The sequence below is a fragment of the Lethenteron reissneri genome, chromosome 38, assembly GCF_015708825.2.
Source record: "Lethenteron reissneri isolate LAM-NWPU_2019-01 chromosome 38, ASM1570882v1, whole genome shotgun sequence".
NCBI classification, from domain to species: Eukaryota; Metazoa; Chordata; class Hyperoartia; order Petromyzontiformes; family Petromyzontidae; genus Lethenteron; species Lethenteron reissneri.
This window is the reverse complement of record NC_083816.1, coordinates 4,368,407-4,383,844: the sequence shown is the minus strand read 5'-3', so window position 1 is coordinate 4,383,844 and position 15,438 is coordinate 4,368,407. Positions and strand designations below refer to the sequence as shown.

At 51.0% G+C, this 15,438-nt stretch overlaps 1 protein-coding gene across 3 annotated transcripts; it reads right to left on the bottom strand.

The window, feature by feature from the left end:
• Window positions 1–644: 644 nt before the first annotated feature.
• Window positions 645–15,333, bottom strand: INTS13 (integrator complex subunit 13). Of its 3 annotated transcripts, XM_061567051.1 has the most exons (18): window positions 14,994–15,333; window positions 13,448–13,613; window positions 12,677–12,899; window positions 11,761–11,835; window positions 10,809–11,011; window positions 10,225–10,305; window positions 9,443–9,533; window positions 9,120–9,248; window positions 7,163–7,274; window positions 6,318–6,419; window positions 5,494–5,583; window positions 4,549–4,727; window positions 3,968–4,129; window positions 3,328–3,482; window positions 2,420–2,641; window positions 1,942–2,081; window positions 1,545–1,683; window positions 645–1,045 (listed from the first exon to the last, which is right to left on the bottom strand). In XM_061567051.1, the coding sequence occupies exons 3-18, from the start codon at window positions 12,893–12,895 to the stop codon at window positions 988–990; spliced, it is 2,157 nt and encodes a 718-aa protein (XP_061423035.1). In that variant the 5' UTR covers window positions 12,896–12,899; window positions 13,448–13,613; window positions 14,994–15,333; the 3' UTR covers window positions 645–987. The 3 variants fall into 3 exon arrangements, with proteins under 3 accessions (XP_061423035.1, XP_061423034.1, XP_061423036.1); XM_061567050.1 differs by lacking the exon at window positions 13,448–13,613; XM_061567052.1 differs by lacking the exon at window positions 13,448–13,613 and having other exon boundaries at window positions 7,190–7,274.
• Window positions 15,334–15,438: the final 105 nt, after the last annotated feature.

Sequence of the window (15,438 nt, the reverse complement as noted above, 5' to 3'; positions counted from 1 at the left end):
GCCTATATTTGCTATGAAGAAGGGTAATTTCCCAAAACTTCAGCAGTTATATTGTTTATTTTGAGGCCAGTGTTATTGATGCATGTTTTCCTTAATTATGCTTATGCATTACTGCAGCAGTAGCAGCAGCAGCATCACCAAATTGTGTTATTGGGTGGGTTCACGTTAAGTGCGTCTAGACTCTAGAATATTAAGAGGTGTGCAAGTGTTTTGACGTGCGAATGAAGCCGTCTTTTCGTACTGTGATGTGCATCTGAGACCCTTGCTCGAGTGGTGTGGTGTAATACATGTTGGTGTGTGCCGTTTGCTGGGTCTCAGTGCGTGCAAGGTATAGTAACAAACTAAGCGCATTACTGTGTGTTGGTGTAGGACAGGGTAAACCCTTTGCGTAGGGCCTGCGAGAAAGCGGTATATTGTCCAGGTGCAGGGGGTCGCTAGCCCATTACCAGTCATGTCACCATATTTGGGAGGCTGCATGCAGAAGCGGCCACCATTTTTAAATGGTGGATTAATGGACTAATAGTCCCAGCTTTGCTCTTGGTGTGTAAATTATGAAACAGGAATAGTACACAAGTTATAAGGAGGCTTTGTTAATTCATCGTGGCACAGGATGGTAGTCACGGAAAGATGCACAGAAAAATGAGTTGTAAAGACGATCCGTTTTATTGTATTTTTTACAGCATATATATGGAAAGCACATTAAAAAAAACAAAGTTTTCTTCACCGGGTAACGAATTTGTAGAAACGCGCGTCACTTGCTCTGTTCCTTCACTCGGCGATGGGGGGGTGGAAACGTCAACCTTCGGCACTACAAACATCACGAATCAGTGTTGAGACTCCACCACTAGCCACCACACACCCCTCAGAACACACTTGAGGGTCATCTCACGTGGTAGGGCAGCCAAGAGACAGGCTAGTGCCACAGTGGTTTTGATCGCACGCAGTTTCCGCTCCACAATGGCCTCGCTCACCCAGCTTCTCCCTGCGTCACTGTCGGCTCGTTTTGGGCGTCTCCCTCCCGTCCGCGCTGGCGCTGGGAAACACGCTGACAACGCAGACGACAGCCGCTTAGACGAGCCGGCACCGACGGCAAAGCAAGCAAACCCACACGGCACACTCGACAAACTCCTAACCAGCACTGTTCAACATCATCATTAGCAGGCATCTATCCACTGCTGGATGAAGGCCACCTCACACAGTCACAATCCATCCAACTCCTGCACACGCGCTGATCTAATTACGTTGGTCCGCCACGTGCTCTGCTAGTGGAGACCTTGCTATAACTTGCAAAGCCCAACTCCACGTGGTTTTACTTGTATGCTAGAGCTGGTGATAAAGTTTGAGGGGGCTGAGCTTGTCAGCACTAACCACCCACTGCCTAGGCGGTGGGAGTGGCGGGGAAGCATGTCAGAGGTTATCACTTTTACACCGGTGGGCATTATAAACTTCCAGCTTGACATGTGGCGGTAGTGCGCTACCGACCCCTGGACCAGTCAATCACGACGGGGGGTAAGGGTGCATCCATGTGCAGTCGGGCGCCTCACCCATTATCCTCCTTGAGGTGGCAGTAGAGCTCGGCCCGTCCACCAGCACCAGTGACCAGCCGCCCCGCGAACTCCTGGTGCTTCCTCGCGTGCAGCGCGTCCATTCTGCTTGTCCACATGCTCAGCAGCGACACGGGACCTGGCAATGCCCAACACAGCAATCATGTCGCAACAGCATGAAAGGGGGTGGGGGCAGGGGCAAGGGCAAGCAGAGCCGCAAAAAAAACCATAAGTGCAGTGAACGTGGGCATGGGTAGGGCAGTATGGGTGCGAGTAGGGTAAACAGGTTTGAGAAGGATAAATGGAAGTGAGTAGGGTGGCACGCGTGTGCGTATGGTGGTACGGACAGGGGCAGGGCGACACTGGCTTAGGAACGATGGCCCCAGCGAGTATTTACCCCGGGCCTTGTCAAGAGGCTTTGCCTCGTCGGAGGACAAGCGTGGTCGCTTGGAGGGGACCGGCTCAGGAGAGTCCGGCGAGTCCTTGATGAGCTCCGGTTCCGCTGCTTCCTCCTTGTCTCCGCTCCGCTCACGAAACCTGTGGCGTGGGAAGATGACAAGCTCTGGCGATCACGCATTCTCTGTAACTCCAAGCGCTGGGTTGTGAATTTAGACCCCAGGGTCAGAATATTTATAGGACACCCCCCCTCCCCGCCATGATCATTTTAGGGTTCGGGTTCTGACTCCTTTAGGTGAAAATTAGGTGGGGGGGGGACAGTTAAACTACTACACGGAAGTTTAAATATGTTTTGCCGCACCGTGATGCCACAGGATCGGATTAGTATTGTACACGAGTTAAAATACCGTCAGACTGGCACATGGGCCTGAAGGGCCAGCGCACGCGGGCAAGAGAAGAGTGCAGCGGTGGGGGGGCACCTGTCCGTCTCGGCGTCCGGGTCGCGCAGGCCACTCCGCTCGGCGCGCTCCTCACGCTCCTCCTTCTTGCGCTTGCCCTTCTTGCGTTCGTCCTCCTCGGTGGGCTTGCTGCTGCGGCATGCCAGCAGGCAGTCGAGTACGCGCTGGTGCCCTGGCGAGTCCCCCGCGTGCGCCCGCACCAGCGTCTCCAACTCGTTCCACATCAGCCGGTACTGCTCGTCCCTGCGCCGGCGACGGGCACAAGCGCGAATGCACGGACGTCAAACGTTATGGACGCTGGGCCGTAGCGGTGGTACAAGCCCTGCATGCAAAATGCTGCTTTGGGAGGGAGAGTTGGTGGATCGTATAGAGATTGTGAGACCCGCAAATGCAATGGGCTGAGAGGTGGTGGTGCAGGAGATGGCAGTACAAGTGGGGTTCGCGAACCCATCTGTGAAGAGTGCATTGGAGGGCATCCCTGGTTCCCTCCCACAAGAAAAATACATTTAAATATGAAACTGGCCGAACATCCCCAAGCAGGACCCTCCTGAATAATTTTTTGAGACTCCATAAAGGGGTAGGATTAATCTATCATGCCATTATTTGTATTGACTTAGAATAGCATTTATTCATCATCAGCCATGATCTATCCAATGCTGCATGAAGCCTCCGTAAGGCCAACACCTACTCTTGCGATACAACAATCCATCCAGAACACAAGCTCATTTAATCGCTCTATCTCCGCGGTGAACGTACCCCTCATGCGTGTTCCCTCCTTTGTCATTGACTCCTAAAATATTTTGTTTTACACTCGAGCCGACTATGGCCATAACACTGCAGGTTCAAAATAAGAACCACCACACGCTGCGAGTAAAACCGACTACATCTTGAAAGCGATTGCGCAAGAACAACGGGTGCGCTGCCTTTACCGCTTGGGCCCCTTTCCGCGGGTCCCGGCCGTGGAGATGGGTAGTGGGTCACTCTTGCGCTCCATTTCCACAAGGTGGTAAACAACTTTCTGGCACTCGAGCACGTCGTCTTCCATCAGCGACGCCCGTACCACCAGGTTCGCCAGCGGCACCACCTGCTCATTCACCACGACGACCACGAAGTGGCGTTGAAGTCATCACAGCACTTGTGCCAGGCTAAGTGCACCCAACTCATTTACGAACACACGGTCGTCAGGAGTTGTGGTGCCACTGGTACCAGAAGGAGCCATGTCACTGTGTGTGTGCACGTGTTTACACAATAATGGAGTGGTAAACGCACTGCGCTACGAAATTGGTGACCTGAATTCGATTTCCACTAACAGCCAATGTCAGTTATGAATATCTTAACCGGTCCTCGTCCTCCCATAGATCAACTCGGCCTGAAATAAGTACATGGTGTGCTGTGTAAATATTAGCATTGGGGAGACAAAGGCGGCTGGGCATGGTAATGGTCAATTCACCCGTGTGTGTGTTGTGCTGGCCTTCATCGTTGCTCTATAACAACAGCACTTGCCCTAACAGCCAATGTGACTAAACAGGGGGCGTCTGTCCGTGTGTGTGTGTGTGCGCGAGTGCGTACGGCCTGCATGTTGAAGATTGTGGTCTGGGAGATGATCATGGGCCAGTATCGCGTATGTCGCTCCAGCTGCGCTCGTGCTCGGTCCAGAGGGGTCTCCCCCGCGCGAGGCAATGGCCCCGGCACCGGCGCCAGGCGGTTTTCCTTCATGAACTCGCCAAAATCCTGCGTGTGTGGGACACGGGGACAAACACACGTTCGCACAAATACACGTATTGGTACCGACACATATGCACTCGCAAACAACCTGACTCCAAAGAGAGGCTTGGCCCAGCGTGCCGGAAGCCGCCACCAGCCTAACATCAACCCTGCAAGGAGGCCTCGATCAGGAGGCTTGAAAACTCTCGTCAAAGTTATTTTCAACTTTCTCTCCCGGAATACAAAACACAAAGATCCCCTGTATAGCCTTTACAGACTGATGGGACAAGGGCTGTTAACGAGCACCTATGAATACCATGGCACGAGAGGGTGGGTGGCCAGTACCACTCCCGACCACCTTTGTCTCCCCAGTGTTGATGTTTACACACTGCACCAGGTACTCATTTGAGGCCCAGTCGACCTAGGGGAGGATCAGGACTACACACCGTGATGCGGTAGTCGGTGACGCGGCCACCGCAGCCCTCGCTGATGGAGGGGGGGTCCTCCAGGGTGGAGCGCGAGCTACTGAGCACGTGCAGGAAGATCTCCCCGCCATGGCTGCACAGCATGTGCCCAATCACTTTCGTGCCGGACTTGCGTGGCTGCTCCAGCATCACGGAGCGGCCTAACGCAGCGAGGAGACGGAAACGCGTTAGCCGCTAGTGATGGAGGTTCGTGGTTCAGGAATGGCAAGCGGCCCTGGTTAATACTCGAGTCAAAGCGATTTCCTGGCTCTGGCTCAAATGAGTAGAGGCGAGGTTCTACTCTTAACAACCCTGAGCCAGTTGTGGAAAATCCACATTCATATTGCACGTGTGAAACAGCTTCACGGTTTATTGCATTTGTCCAGGATAAATATTCTGAATCTGATGAAGATTCTGACATTAACATAGCAGGAGAGTCAAAAGTCCAACTAGGTTTTGAATTCACAACCTTCCGATTGCGAGCCGCTCGCTCTACCGGTTGGATTAATACTGTGGTGAGATTAACTATGAATACTACTCGCCGCCTGGTTCACAGTGGAACTCAAAGAAACCGGTGCAGAATATACTTGTCTGTGGTACAGCACCTTCATGACCAGCCTTGCTCTATAAGAATGGCACGAACACCAATTTAACTTATTATTTAACTTGATAACTATGAGATATTGGCACGGGTGAATTTCATCACAGCCAGGTGCAGGAGAGCAGTTCTACGATTGAAAACGTACATTTCAGACAATTTAGGATGTTTAATGCAACTCGCAATTGCTCGTCCAAATTCAGTGAGGCCTGGCGTGGCCTGGAAAACCTCAGAGGGTGAGGAATGGCTGGGGAAAACCATGGGTGGCCAGGGAGAGCCAGGGAAGGCTGGGGGTGGTTGAGAAGGTTCAGAGAACGCCAGCGACACACCATTGAGGAGGAAGTTTGTGAGGCAGGAGGAAGGCCGGCTGTTGACATCCACAGGCGAAATGCGGAATGCCCCGGTGCAGTAGTGAAGCTCTTCACGCCACACACATGGGGGTAGCAGCAGCAATCCGTTACAATACCGAATGGCTTACACATTCATGTGGATAGGACTTTTGTCAATCCACTGCTGGATGAAGGTCCGTGTAGGTTGGTGAAGGCAGGGAATCCGTGCATGGTGAGCACTTAATGTTGCACTGCCTTCTGGTGACCATTACGGAGCACAACCATGCAGCCACATATACGACATGCATGGGGGTTGCCCATCTAAACACTATCCAGGCTCAATATTGCTTAGCTTCTGGGATCTGAAGTGAACGGGCATATTCTGGGTTACCATGGTCACATCATGCAACACATAAAAAAAATCCAAATTTGATTCCAATCTTTCTTCTAAGAGTTGTGTCACGTTAAGTGGAAATTATGAAGACTGCAGTTACATCACTGCTATGAGTCACGTGTCGTTCGCTCCAGTCTACTGGCGATCTGGAAAATATCTCCACAGCTGGCATACCACATCCAGCACCTCTCACCCTGGCTGTGGCTGGGACTACTGAAGTTACTTGCCGTTTAGTCCAGCCTATCATTAGTAGCCGCCCCTAGCCAGGCCTCCTTGATAGGCATGGTCCACATTGCTGAGCGCGATGATCCGTAAGCACTCTTGGGTAGCGAGCCCATACTGAGTGAGGAATTAAGCGCTGGCTGTGACGTAATCAAACTTGGGTAGAAACCGATGGGGGTGGGGGCATGGGGGGACCTTGTGGTCGTACCGATGCTGTTTGTGCGCGGTGTGCACCACTTGAGTGTCACAGTCTCCTTGGTGACGCCCTCCCTGCCGCCGCTGCTGCCCGGAGTCAGCGCGCTCAGGTCACCTGAGAGGAAGGGCGCACGAACGAGAACGATCAGCCAAGGTGCACGCGTGTGTGTGTGTGCTGGTGCGTGTGTTGTCCGCGTGAGTGTATGTGTACGTGTGTTTGTTGCGGAACATTTAACAGTTGACTAACACTGAGGGCAGTTATATTAGCATCACTGTGTGGGAATTCAACTTCCATAGTCATGTGGAATTTCCATCAACTGGCTTCCGATTGAGGATAGCCAATGGAAATAAATACTGCCCGATGCGTTTGCATGTGAAGACACTTTCTAGAGTAGTTGATTTGACTTTGTGTGTGAATGTTTTTGTTTTGAGCGGTAGTGTGGGGGTTAGCACACTGCGCTGTGAACCCGGCGACCAGAGTTAGATTCCCACTCACGGCCAACATCAGCCTTAAATGAGTACTTTGTGTGGTGTGTAAATATCGGCATTGAGGAGACATGTGGTTGAGTGTGATGTTGGCCACCCACCCCCTCATGTGCAGAGCTTAATAGCTGCTCACTCAGCAGTCTGCTAAAGGCTACATGGGGGATCTTTGTCTATGTGCATCCACGTGTGTGTGTGTGTCCCTGCGTGTGTTTTTGGCTGTATCTGTGTGCATGTGTGCGCCCCAGTGACTGAATGTTTGTATATCTGTGCGCATGTACGTCCTGCCACGATATTAGCTTTCACATGCACATGCCCTCGTGTGTAATGGTGCGTGCGGTGTGCCATGAGCTGCGCGTGCAACCGCGTACGTACGTGTGCAGGCGTGCGGGCGCCACTCACCGAGTTTAAAAAGCTCGGCGTGCGCGTCGCAATGGTGCAGCAACTCCACGTCATAGTTTGCCGAAGTGTTGGCATGCTGTTCCTCCTGCTCGGTGGCACCGGCGAGGAGTGGGTGAGGGCGCACAGATGCACGCAATCAGCACCCAGAATAGGTGGTCATTGTTACTATTGCGCTCGCTTACCCAGAAAAGATTCAGAGTCTCAAGACCCTTTGATTCAGGAGGGTCCTGAAACTTTTCACAGTAGGGGGTAATGTTGCTGCTGTGCATGATCCCAATTGAGTTCTTTGCAGGTAATATTTCAGCATTGGGATGTTTTGTCCAATACCAGTGACATTACATGAGGGTGTTTTTTAAAGGAATGTAAACCATCACACGAACTCCGGTCATCCTCACACGCTTTCAGATCCGTTTCTGCGGCTGTCTGAAACGCTCGTCCTTCCGATATTAGGAAGCCACTGGAATTATGCATTTTTAAATCTATATTCAAAACTAATTTCTTTAGAACTGTTTTTTGTGTTTCGCTACATACGATGTGAAATAAGTTCAACATACATACAGAACAAGGGGAGAACATACAACCCCACACAGAAAGGCACCCTCATTGGGAATCGAACCCCATTCCTTTTGCTAGAGGCACAAGTGTTATCACTGCACCACTCACCTTCCCGATTATGAGAGTTGTGGTGATAACGGCTGTGATGATGGCGATGGCAGTCGTGATCGCAGTGTCGCATCATTGTGCTATGTGGTGTTGGTGGTGAATGTGATGTTGGTGGGACATGACTGTTGTGCTAGTTATGGTGAGGAGTGGCGTGTAAGGTGGTGGTGATGGTAGTGGTAATGAAGATAATTGTGGTGGTGGTAATGGTGGTGGTTGTGTCACATCCTTATGGCTGTTGGTGATGGTGGTGATGTTGGTGATAGGGGTGGTGGAGAGAGTGGACAAGTTCTGTATCTGGGCAGGTGCTTATGAACAGCTCTGGTTTGGCAACACAGGTCTCACTCCAAGTCAGAAGAGCGGCATGATCTTTTCATCAGCTGTGTAACGCTGTGTGGAAGCTAGCTGGCCTATCATCCCATAAAGCTCCAGGTCTTCTTGACCACAGGTATGCCCCCCCTTCTCTACCCTTGCAAAACGTGGAGACCTTTAAAGGAACATCTGCGCCAGTTTTAAACATTCAGATTGGCCTGCCAACGATCCATCCTGGGTTTAAACAGACAGGATTGTGCGAGGAGCTCACAGATCCTTGAAAGATCTGGATACAGTCCCATCAGTGAGCTCCTCCAGCAGGCAAGGCTATATTAGCTAGGTCATGTAGCCCACATGCCCACCCACCGCATGCCCAAGCAGCTACTATTTGGATGGATAAAATGGGCTAAACAGGCATGGCACAGGCAAGAGAAGAGATGGACCGATGTGGTACAGGAGGATATGGAGCTGAGTGGTCTTGCCAGCAACTGGTACCAGTGGTGTCAAGATCAGCCTCTGTGGAGGCTCGTGAAGGACGCTACTAGGAAATTGGAGGCAGTTTCCCTCCAACAAAAGCAGAGGGCAGAGGAGCAATGCTCACAACAACGAGCGGAGCACCGGGCGGCTATAACACAGCAAATTGGCATAGTGGGGAGCACAGGTGGTGCATCTGCCAATCATCTCAGTCAACCCATAACATCTGGGTCTGTCCGGTGACCTCTTGCCAACAGCAAACTATCCACACTCCATGTGATAATCTCAATGTGCACTTAGCCTGGTACAAGCGCCCTGGTGACGTTGCTGCCACTTAGTGGGGAACGGTGGTTGTTGTTAGTTTACCACGACTGTTGTGATGGCGTTAGTGGTGGTGGTAGTAATGGTTGCATCACCGTCACGACGATGTTGGTGATGATGGTCGTGATAAGGGTGGTGTTGGTGAGGGTGGTGGTTGTTTCACCTTCATGGGGATATTGGTGATGGTGGTGGATGCCAGGTTGAAATGCTGCTGCACCAGCGTTGTCAGTTTGGCAGGCAGGTAGCGCCCGGCACGTACGCTGTACACCTCGCTTGACAGGATCGGAGACAGCTGCACACAAAACAACACACCGCTACAATATGATACAGTGGTACGACTGTTTTTTTTCAGTCGGGCACCAGGATTTGTGGTTTAAAGCATTTTGGAATATTTACTTCTGTCCGAACAACGTATTTTTTTAAAGGTTATAATTGTTGTGTGTATGTGCTCGTGTGCGTGCATGTGCGTTTGAGCGGGTCACGTGCCTCTCGCTTGCGGTGCTCGGACACGCAGCTCTCGTCGCTGATTGGGTGAGTGTGAACCAGCACCAGCTCGCACTGCTGAATCGGCATGAGGCTGCAAACCAGACCGTCACCGCCGTCACCGCCGTCACCACCATCACCGCCACCATCACCGCCGGAAAAACACAAACATCCACCAGGCAAGATTACTGCAAAGTCAAATTTGTGCAAGCAAAGGGAGGGGTGGTGCCCATCCATAGGTAAGCGTTATTGAACTCTATTTTCTGGCAGTCCACATAATAAACTCAGTGTGTGCTGATGGGCCATGCAATGCTATATATATTACGAGTACAGATGTCCTCGGGGCATATTCGGCCCTTGAGCAACCAGTTGCAGAACCCTGCGATAGCCTATGTCACAGATTTGACTCACGTAGGCTGGACTGCAATTGGACTAGACTCCAGGAGATAGACATGTGTAGGTGAAGGTCATCAAACCCAACTCTCTGACAGTCAAACTGTAAAAGACTCAAGACTCTCAGACAAGGTTACCATGGACCAACAGACTAGACTCTCTTCCAGACTGGGCAATGTCAGATTGGTCACAACGCCAATACCATCGGATCCAACGACATCTTAAGGTATGCGGGGGGTGTGCGGTGCTGGGAATAGAAGTGACGCCGGGCACGATGGCACCCACCTGTGATCCGGTGCTTTGGAGGTAGGGGTTAGTGGATCCCATAAAGATTTGTGAACTCCTAATTGTGCTGGGATGCGAGGTGGCGGTACAGACGTGGCAGTACTGACCTGTCCGAGCCAGCGGCCAGCTTGTTATGCTCCTGGATTGCCTCCTGCACCGCCTCCTCCAGCATGCGCACATGGCTGTCCCTGTCGAAGCATCAACGATATGGAGGTTAGCGCAGCGGCAGTATCCGCGAAACTGCGAGCACCATCCCACAATGATCAATCAGACAGCCACAGAGCACAAGAAGACCTACGTAGATAGAAATATTAACACAGGGACACGCATCACAGTAAGAGAAAAACAAGATGTGTTGGTAGCATTGTTTAATTTTTGGTTTGGTGGATGGCTGCGTCACTGCTGGTCTCAGGGAGGGATGTGCGATTGTAATGGTGGCACCGTTGCCAAACGCAAACAAAAATCAATTGTCACATGGCCACCTATCCCTCAAATCCCTTCCTCCCTTGTGCCACTGACTGATTGGGGGTGAGGCCTAGACGTGTGTTGACACAAATCGGTGTGCGATGGCACAGTAACATGAGTGGGGGAGTTGGAACACGGCGATACGAGTCGTTGTGTGTGACGGCAAAGTGACACAAGTGAAAAGATAGCCTGTGTGTGCGAGTCGGTGTGCGATAGCGTGTTGCACCCGCGCAGGCTGGTGATGGCGAGGATGCGGCCACGGTTGGAGACCCGCTCAGCGCGCTCGAGGAGGCTGGTGCGAGCCTCATGCTGCAGTTCCGAGCACTGGCACAGAGCCTCCACTGCCTCCATGACGCCCTGCAGTAGGCTGCAGTACTCGGGCTCCGAGCGCGGGTCTGGGGGCCCTACCATCGCGAGCGACGCCGAGATCTGCGCACAACGTGGAGGCCGGTGGCACAAACGATGGCGGGGGGAGACGATTGGAAGTGGGCGATCGCTCTACATGTGACATTTCATCATCATCGGCCACAATCCACCATCCACTTCTGGATTAAAGTGTGCCAAAGTCATCACCATCTCTCACGGTCCTGCAATGTAATAATCCACCTAGCAGGTTCACACAAGCTGGTTTAATCACCCTGCGTTTGTGCGCGAAACGATTTATCCATTGAAAAATTCATATTCTACCGATATGCGCATTGAACTGTGCATTTAAGTATCTATTGTTACAAATCCATTTACGTTGCATGATCATGGAAATTTGTCAGGGTGCAAAACCTTGAGTGCTGTCTCCTCTTGCACATGGGTTCTCTGGGTACTCATTCACACACATATATAAAACTCTTGAGACTCAGCGAGGCGTTCCTTAATACATTAAATTCTTATAAAATGAACTCAAATTTAAATAATCACCATTCTACCGCTGAAATCAGTGTGTGTGTGTGTGCTGGTACCATACGAATTATTGCGTCGCATGATCGTGAGAGGTGGTGGCAGATTAAACAGGTCTTCATCCAGCAGTGGATAGATCATGGCTGATGATGATATCTCACTCAATCGCTGCTAACGTAATAATATTTTTCAGCCTCTGTCAATCCACTGCTGGACGAAGGCCTCCCAATACCGTGTGGGTTATCTCAACATGACATCCCTCCCGGGACACAGGAAACCCTGCTCACCTGCTGAAGGCTTTGCTCGTCCTGGTTCCAGGAGTTGAGTGACCTCGCCTCCGAGTCGCTGACGATAAAGCGCACCTGGGTGAGCGAAACGAGATGGAAGAAAATGACCGATGAACAGAAAATGGCTACACAATAGCTGTAGAAAATATTACAACTGTTTAAAACTAAACTTGCTATCTTTGGCACTTGCACAGCCTAACAACATGAAGTTTAATATTTCAGTTGACAAAAATGGCAGCCAAAGGAGACAATATGCCTGCTGAGGATGACCACTGTGATAATGGAAGGATGAGATTAATTCTTGTGCAGGAGCGAGACACATTGCAGCATCATAAAACTGAGGGATGGCAAATACATGAGGGGCCTCACCCAGCAGTAGATAGACCATTGGTCATGATGATAGACCATTGGTCATGATAGAGGCCTTCGACGAGGCGCGAATAGATATTTAACCACGGGTGGACAGCTGATACCCAGATTCAAAGGATTATCAATTTAAAGCTTTCGTGACTGCAGGGATTCATATTCTTAGTTCTTTCGGTATGAATATAAAGGATTATCAGCGGTGCCAGCTCCATTTGAGTAACATGGCGGCACAACATTGACACTTGTGCCTCTCAGCAGGAACCTGGGTTTCGATTCCTGACCTGGCTGCCTTTCTGTGTATAATTTGTATGTTCTCCCTTGCTCTGCATGGGTGTTCTCCGGCTTTCTCTCTTACTACAAACACACAATCTCATCGGTGTTGGCCAAACACCCTAACGTAGCAGGACCCTTGCTAAAAAAATGAGTTCTTCAGACTCGGTGAAGCTTCTCCAGGTATACATGCAAAGTGTCTCCGACACATCCATTATGTTCAGAAGCCCCCACCCCACACACCCCAACAGGAGCCACATGGCCACCACCTCCTGCTCACCAACTTCCTGCTGGGGAAAATGTCGTAGAGGATGCGGCAGTACTCGACGGCCGACTCGACGGCGCAGGTCCACAGCGACTTGGAGACGGGCGCCAGTGGGATGAGCCCCGGGGCGCGGCTCTTGGTGAACACGTCGAGCTCCACGCTCTGCTTGCACGACTCGCCCATGTGCACGCCGTGGTCCAGCACCAACGCCGTCTTGTGCGACAGGCCGAACATCGCGCTGCCGGAGGAAACGGAAAACGACAATAATAACAGCAGCAGCCGGCATTCGCCGCTGAATGGCGGTGATAGCCTGACACAAGCGCCGTGGTGACATGTGCGCTTTTAAGGCCACGTGAAGTGTCGACCGCCCGCTAGCAGGGGGTCAGGGGACAGTCCAAGGTGCCGTGGGTTGACTGACCGAGATGACTGACCGATGCACCACCTGTGCCTCCGACTGTGCTAACTTGCTGCGTTTCAGCTGGCATAAACAATGCACGCACACACACGTGCGCGTGCATCGCAAGCAACGTCGCAATCGTCGTGCACGATCGTACACAACGCAAGTGTCGTACACGACAATGCAAGTGCCAAACACAAGCATGGTACGCAACAATGCGCACGTCGTGCAAACCTGTATCTACTACGCATGTAACGAGTTTGAAGCCAGCTCTCATTTCAGTGATCACAAATCAAGATTTCAATTTAATTAAGCAAACATTTACACTGTGGTGAAAGTAGCGGCCTCTAGCGGCTGCAGGGATTAAGTCAACGATGTACAATATATACCTTTGTTGGGCTCTGTGAGCCGTAGGCACGTCTAATTATTCCTGAGAATGCTGAGGTGGGTTGTGATCGTGGTTCGGATGAGCGACGAGGCCAAGTCAAATCAAACGCTGAAGATGTCTTCATGCTGCAAACACGCAATGGGCAGTGTCCATGCCCACTGAACATCCTAAACCAGAAGCCAATGAGTGACAAATTACACGTTACTATGGCACGGGCAGTACCTCTCTATAGGACAATGACCGCTTATTCCCAAAAACAGCGATACTAATTTAACTGACCTCAGTGTTAGGCATTTGGCTTCCCAAACAAAGCTACATTCATATACTCTAAATACCCACCTGGGTTTTCCTAAACCCAGTGTAATGGAAAGGTTAGCCCGATGGCCCTCTCTGTTAAGAGGTCGTGGTTAGCATGGCATTGGTTAAACCCGGTTTGAAGTGTTTCACTCAAAGTACTCCACTGCTGGATGGAGACCTCCCCCGCCGTTCGGTGTCAGTAACTCGAGCCGCTTGACCGTACATCAACCACGCAGGTCAGTGGGGGGGTTTGTAAAGTTGTTGAGCGATTCCCAGGGCCCGTTGAGCTACACCATTGGAACCTCCTTTGCCAGTAGCAAAATATAATAATTTTTTTACCCTTTTATCTGGCAACAAAATTGACACCTTTTTTTACAAGGAGTCATGTTTGCATTGAGCACAATACCTGCGGTCGGAATGTAAACAAAAAACACACAACTCTGATAATGATATGCACTGTCCTTGAAATTGATTGGTCCACACCCGAGACAGCTTTTCTTAGAGCCTAGTCTCACATGGTGTTGGACCAGATGACGCCAAAAGGCGCACAACTCAAAGACAATGCACCATCAGAGTATGAGAGCTCGGGGTAATAATTTACACCATTGGAACCTCCTTTGCCAGTAGCAAAATTGCATACATCAGAGTTGTGTTGTTTTTTGTTTGCATTCCGACCGCAGGTATTGTGGTCAATGCAAGCATGGCTCCTTGTAAAAAAAGGTGTCGGTTTTGTTGCCAGATAAAAGGGTAAAAAAACAATTATCAAGATTAATTTGGAGCTTTCGTGACTGCAGGAATTACTCTTTGGTTCTTTCGGTAAAGTCACGTATAAAGATAAAATAATAAATAAATAGATACATGCCTATGTGTGTTCTCTCTCTATGTATCTTGATATTCTGTCTGCTTATATGTCTGTCTATAGTTTTCTGGCTAGATTTTTGTTGCTATTTCATTTATACCTGATGATGATTGCTTGTGTTGCAATCGAAACGTCGTATGCTATTTTTAAATTTATTATTTTATCTTTATACGTGACTTTACCGAAAGAACCAAAGAGCAATTATCAAGAATTGGGTTGTACCGTCGGACAACTGCCACTGATGTTAGCCGTGGCCAGGAATCGAACTCAGGCAGCCGCGTTTCACAGCACGAACCTCGCTTGCACCTCATCAAAATATTATAAATATACAATTAACTCGCCGACACGTCACAAGACAATATCACGAACAACAAATCAAGTTACAAGTTACCTTAAATGCATCGACTCTGACCACAACCTCCCTCCACGCGCGGCGTCTCCCCGCGCGGGCTCCGCCTCGCCCTCGGCCCGGCCACGCGGCTCAGGCAAGACCGTAGGATGAGGCCTATCGCGTCGGGGTCTTGTACGGACCCCAACCCCCCGGGTCCCCTCGGTGAACCCCTCGGTTCGCCTCGATCGCCCTCGGCCTTTCGAGGGTCCCGGTGATGCGAGGGGACCCCAGGGGACCTCTCCCCCCTCGTTAATCCCGTCGGGTGCTCGCAGTGGGGGGCTGCGAGCGACTTGTGGTGATGGACACGGAGCGAAGCCGCGGGGGTTGGTGCCAGATCAGAGGGGAGGGGGGATGGGGGGGAGGGGGGATTGGGGGGAGGGGGGATGGGGGGATGAGGGGGGTGGGGGCCTTGACCGGCCTCGACTCTGCTGATGAGACACCTGAA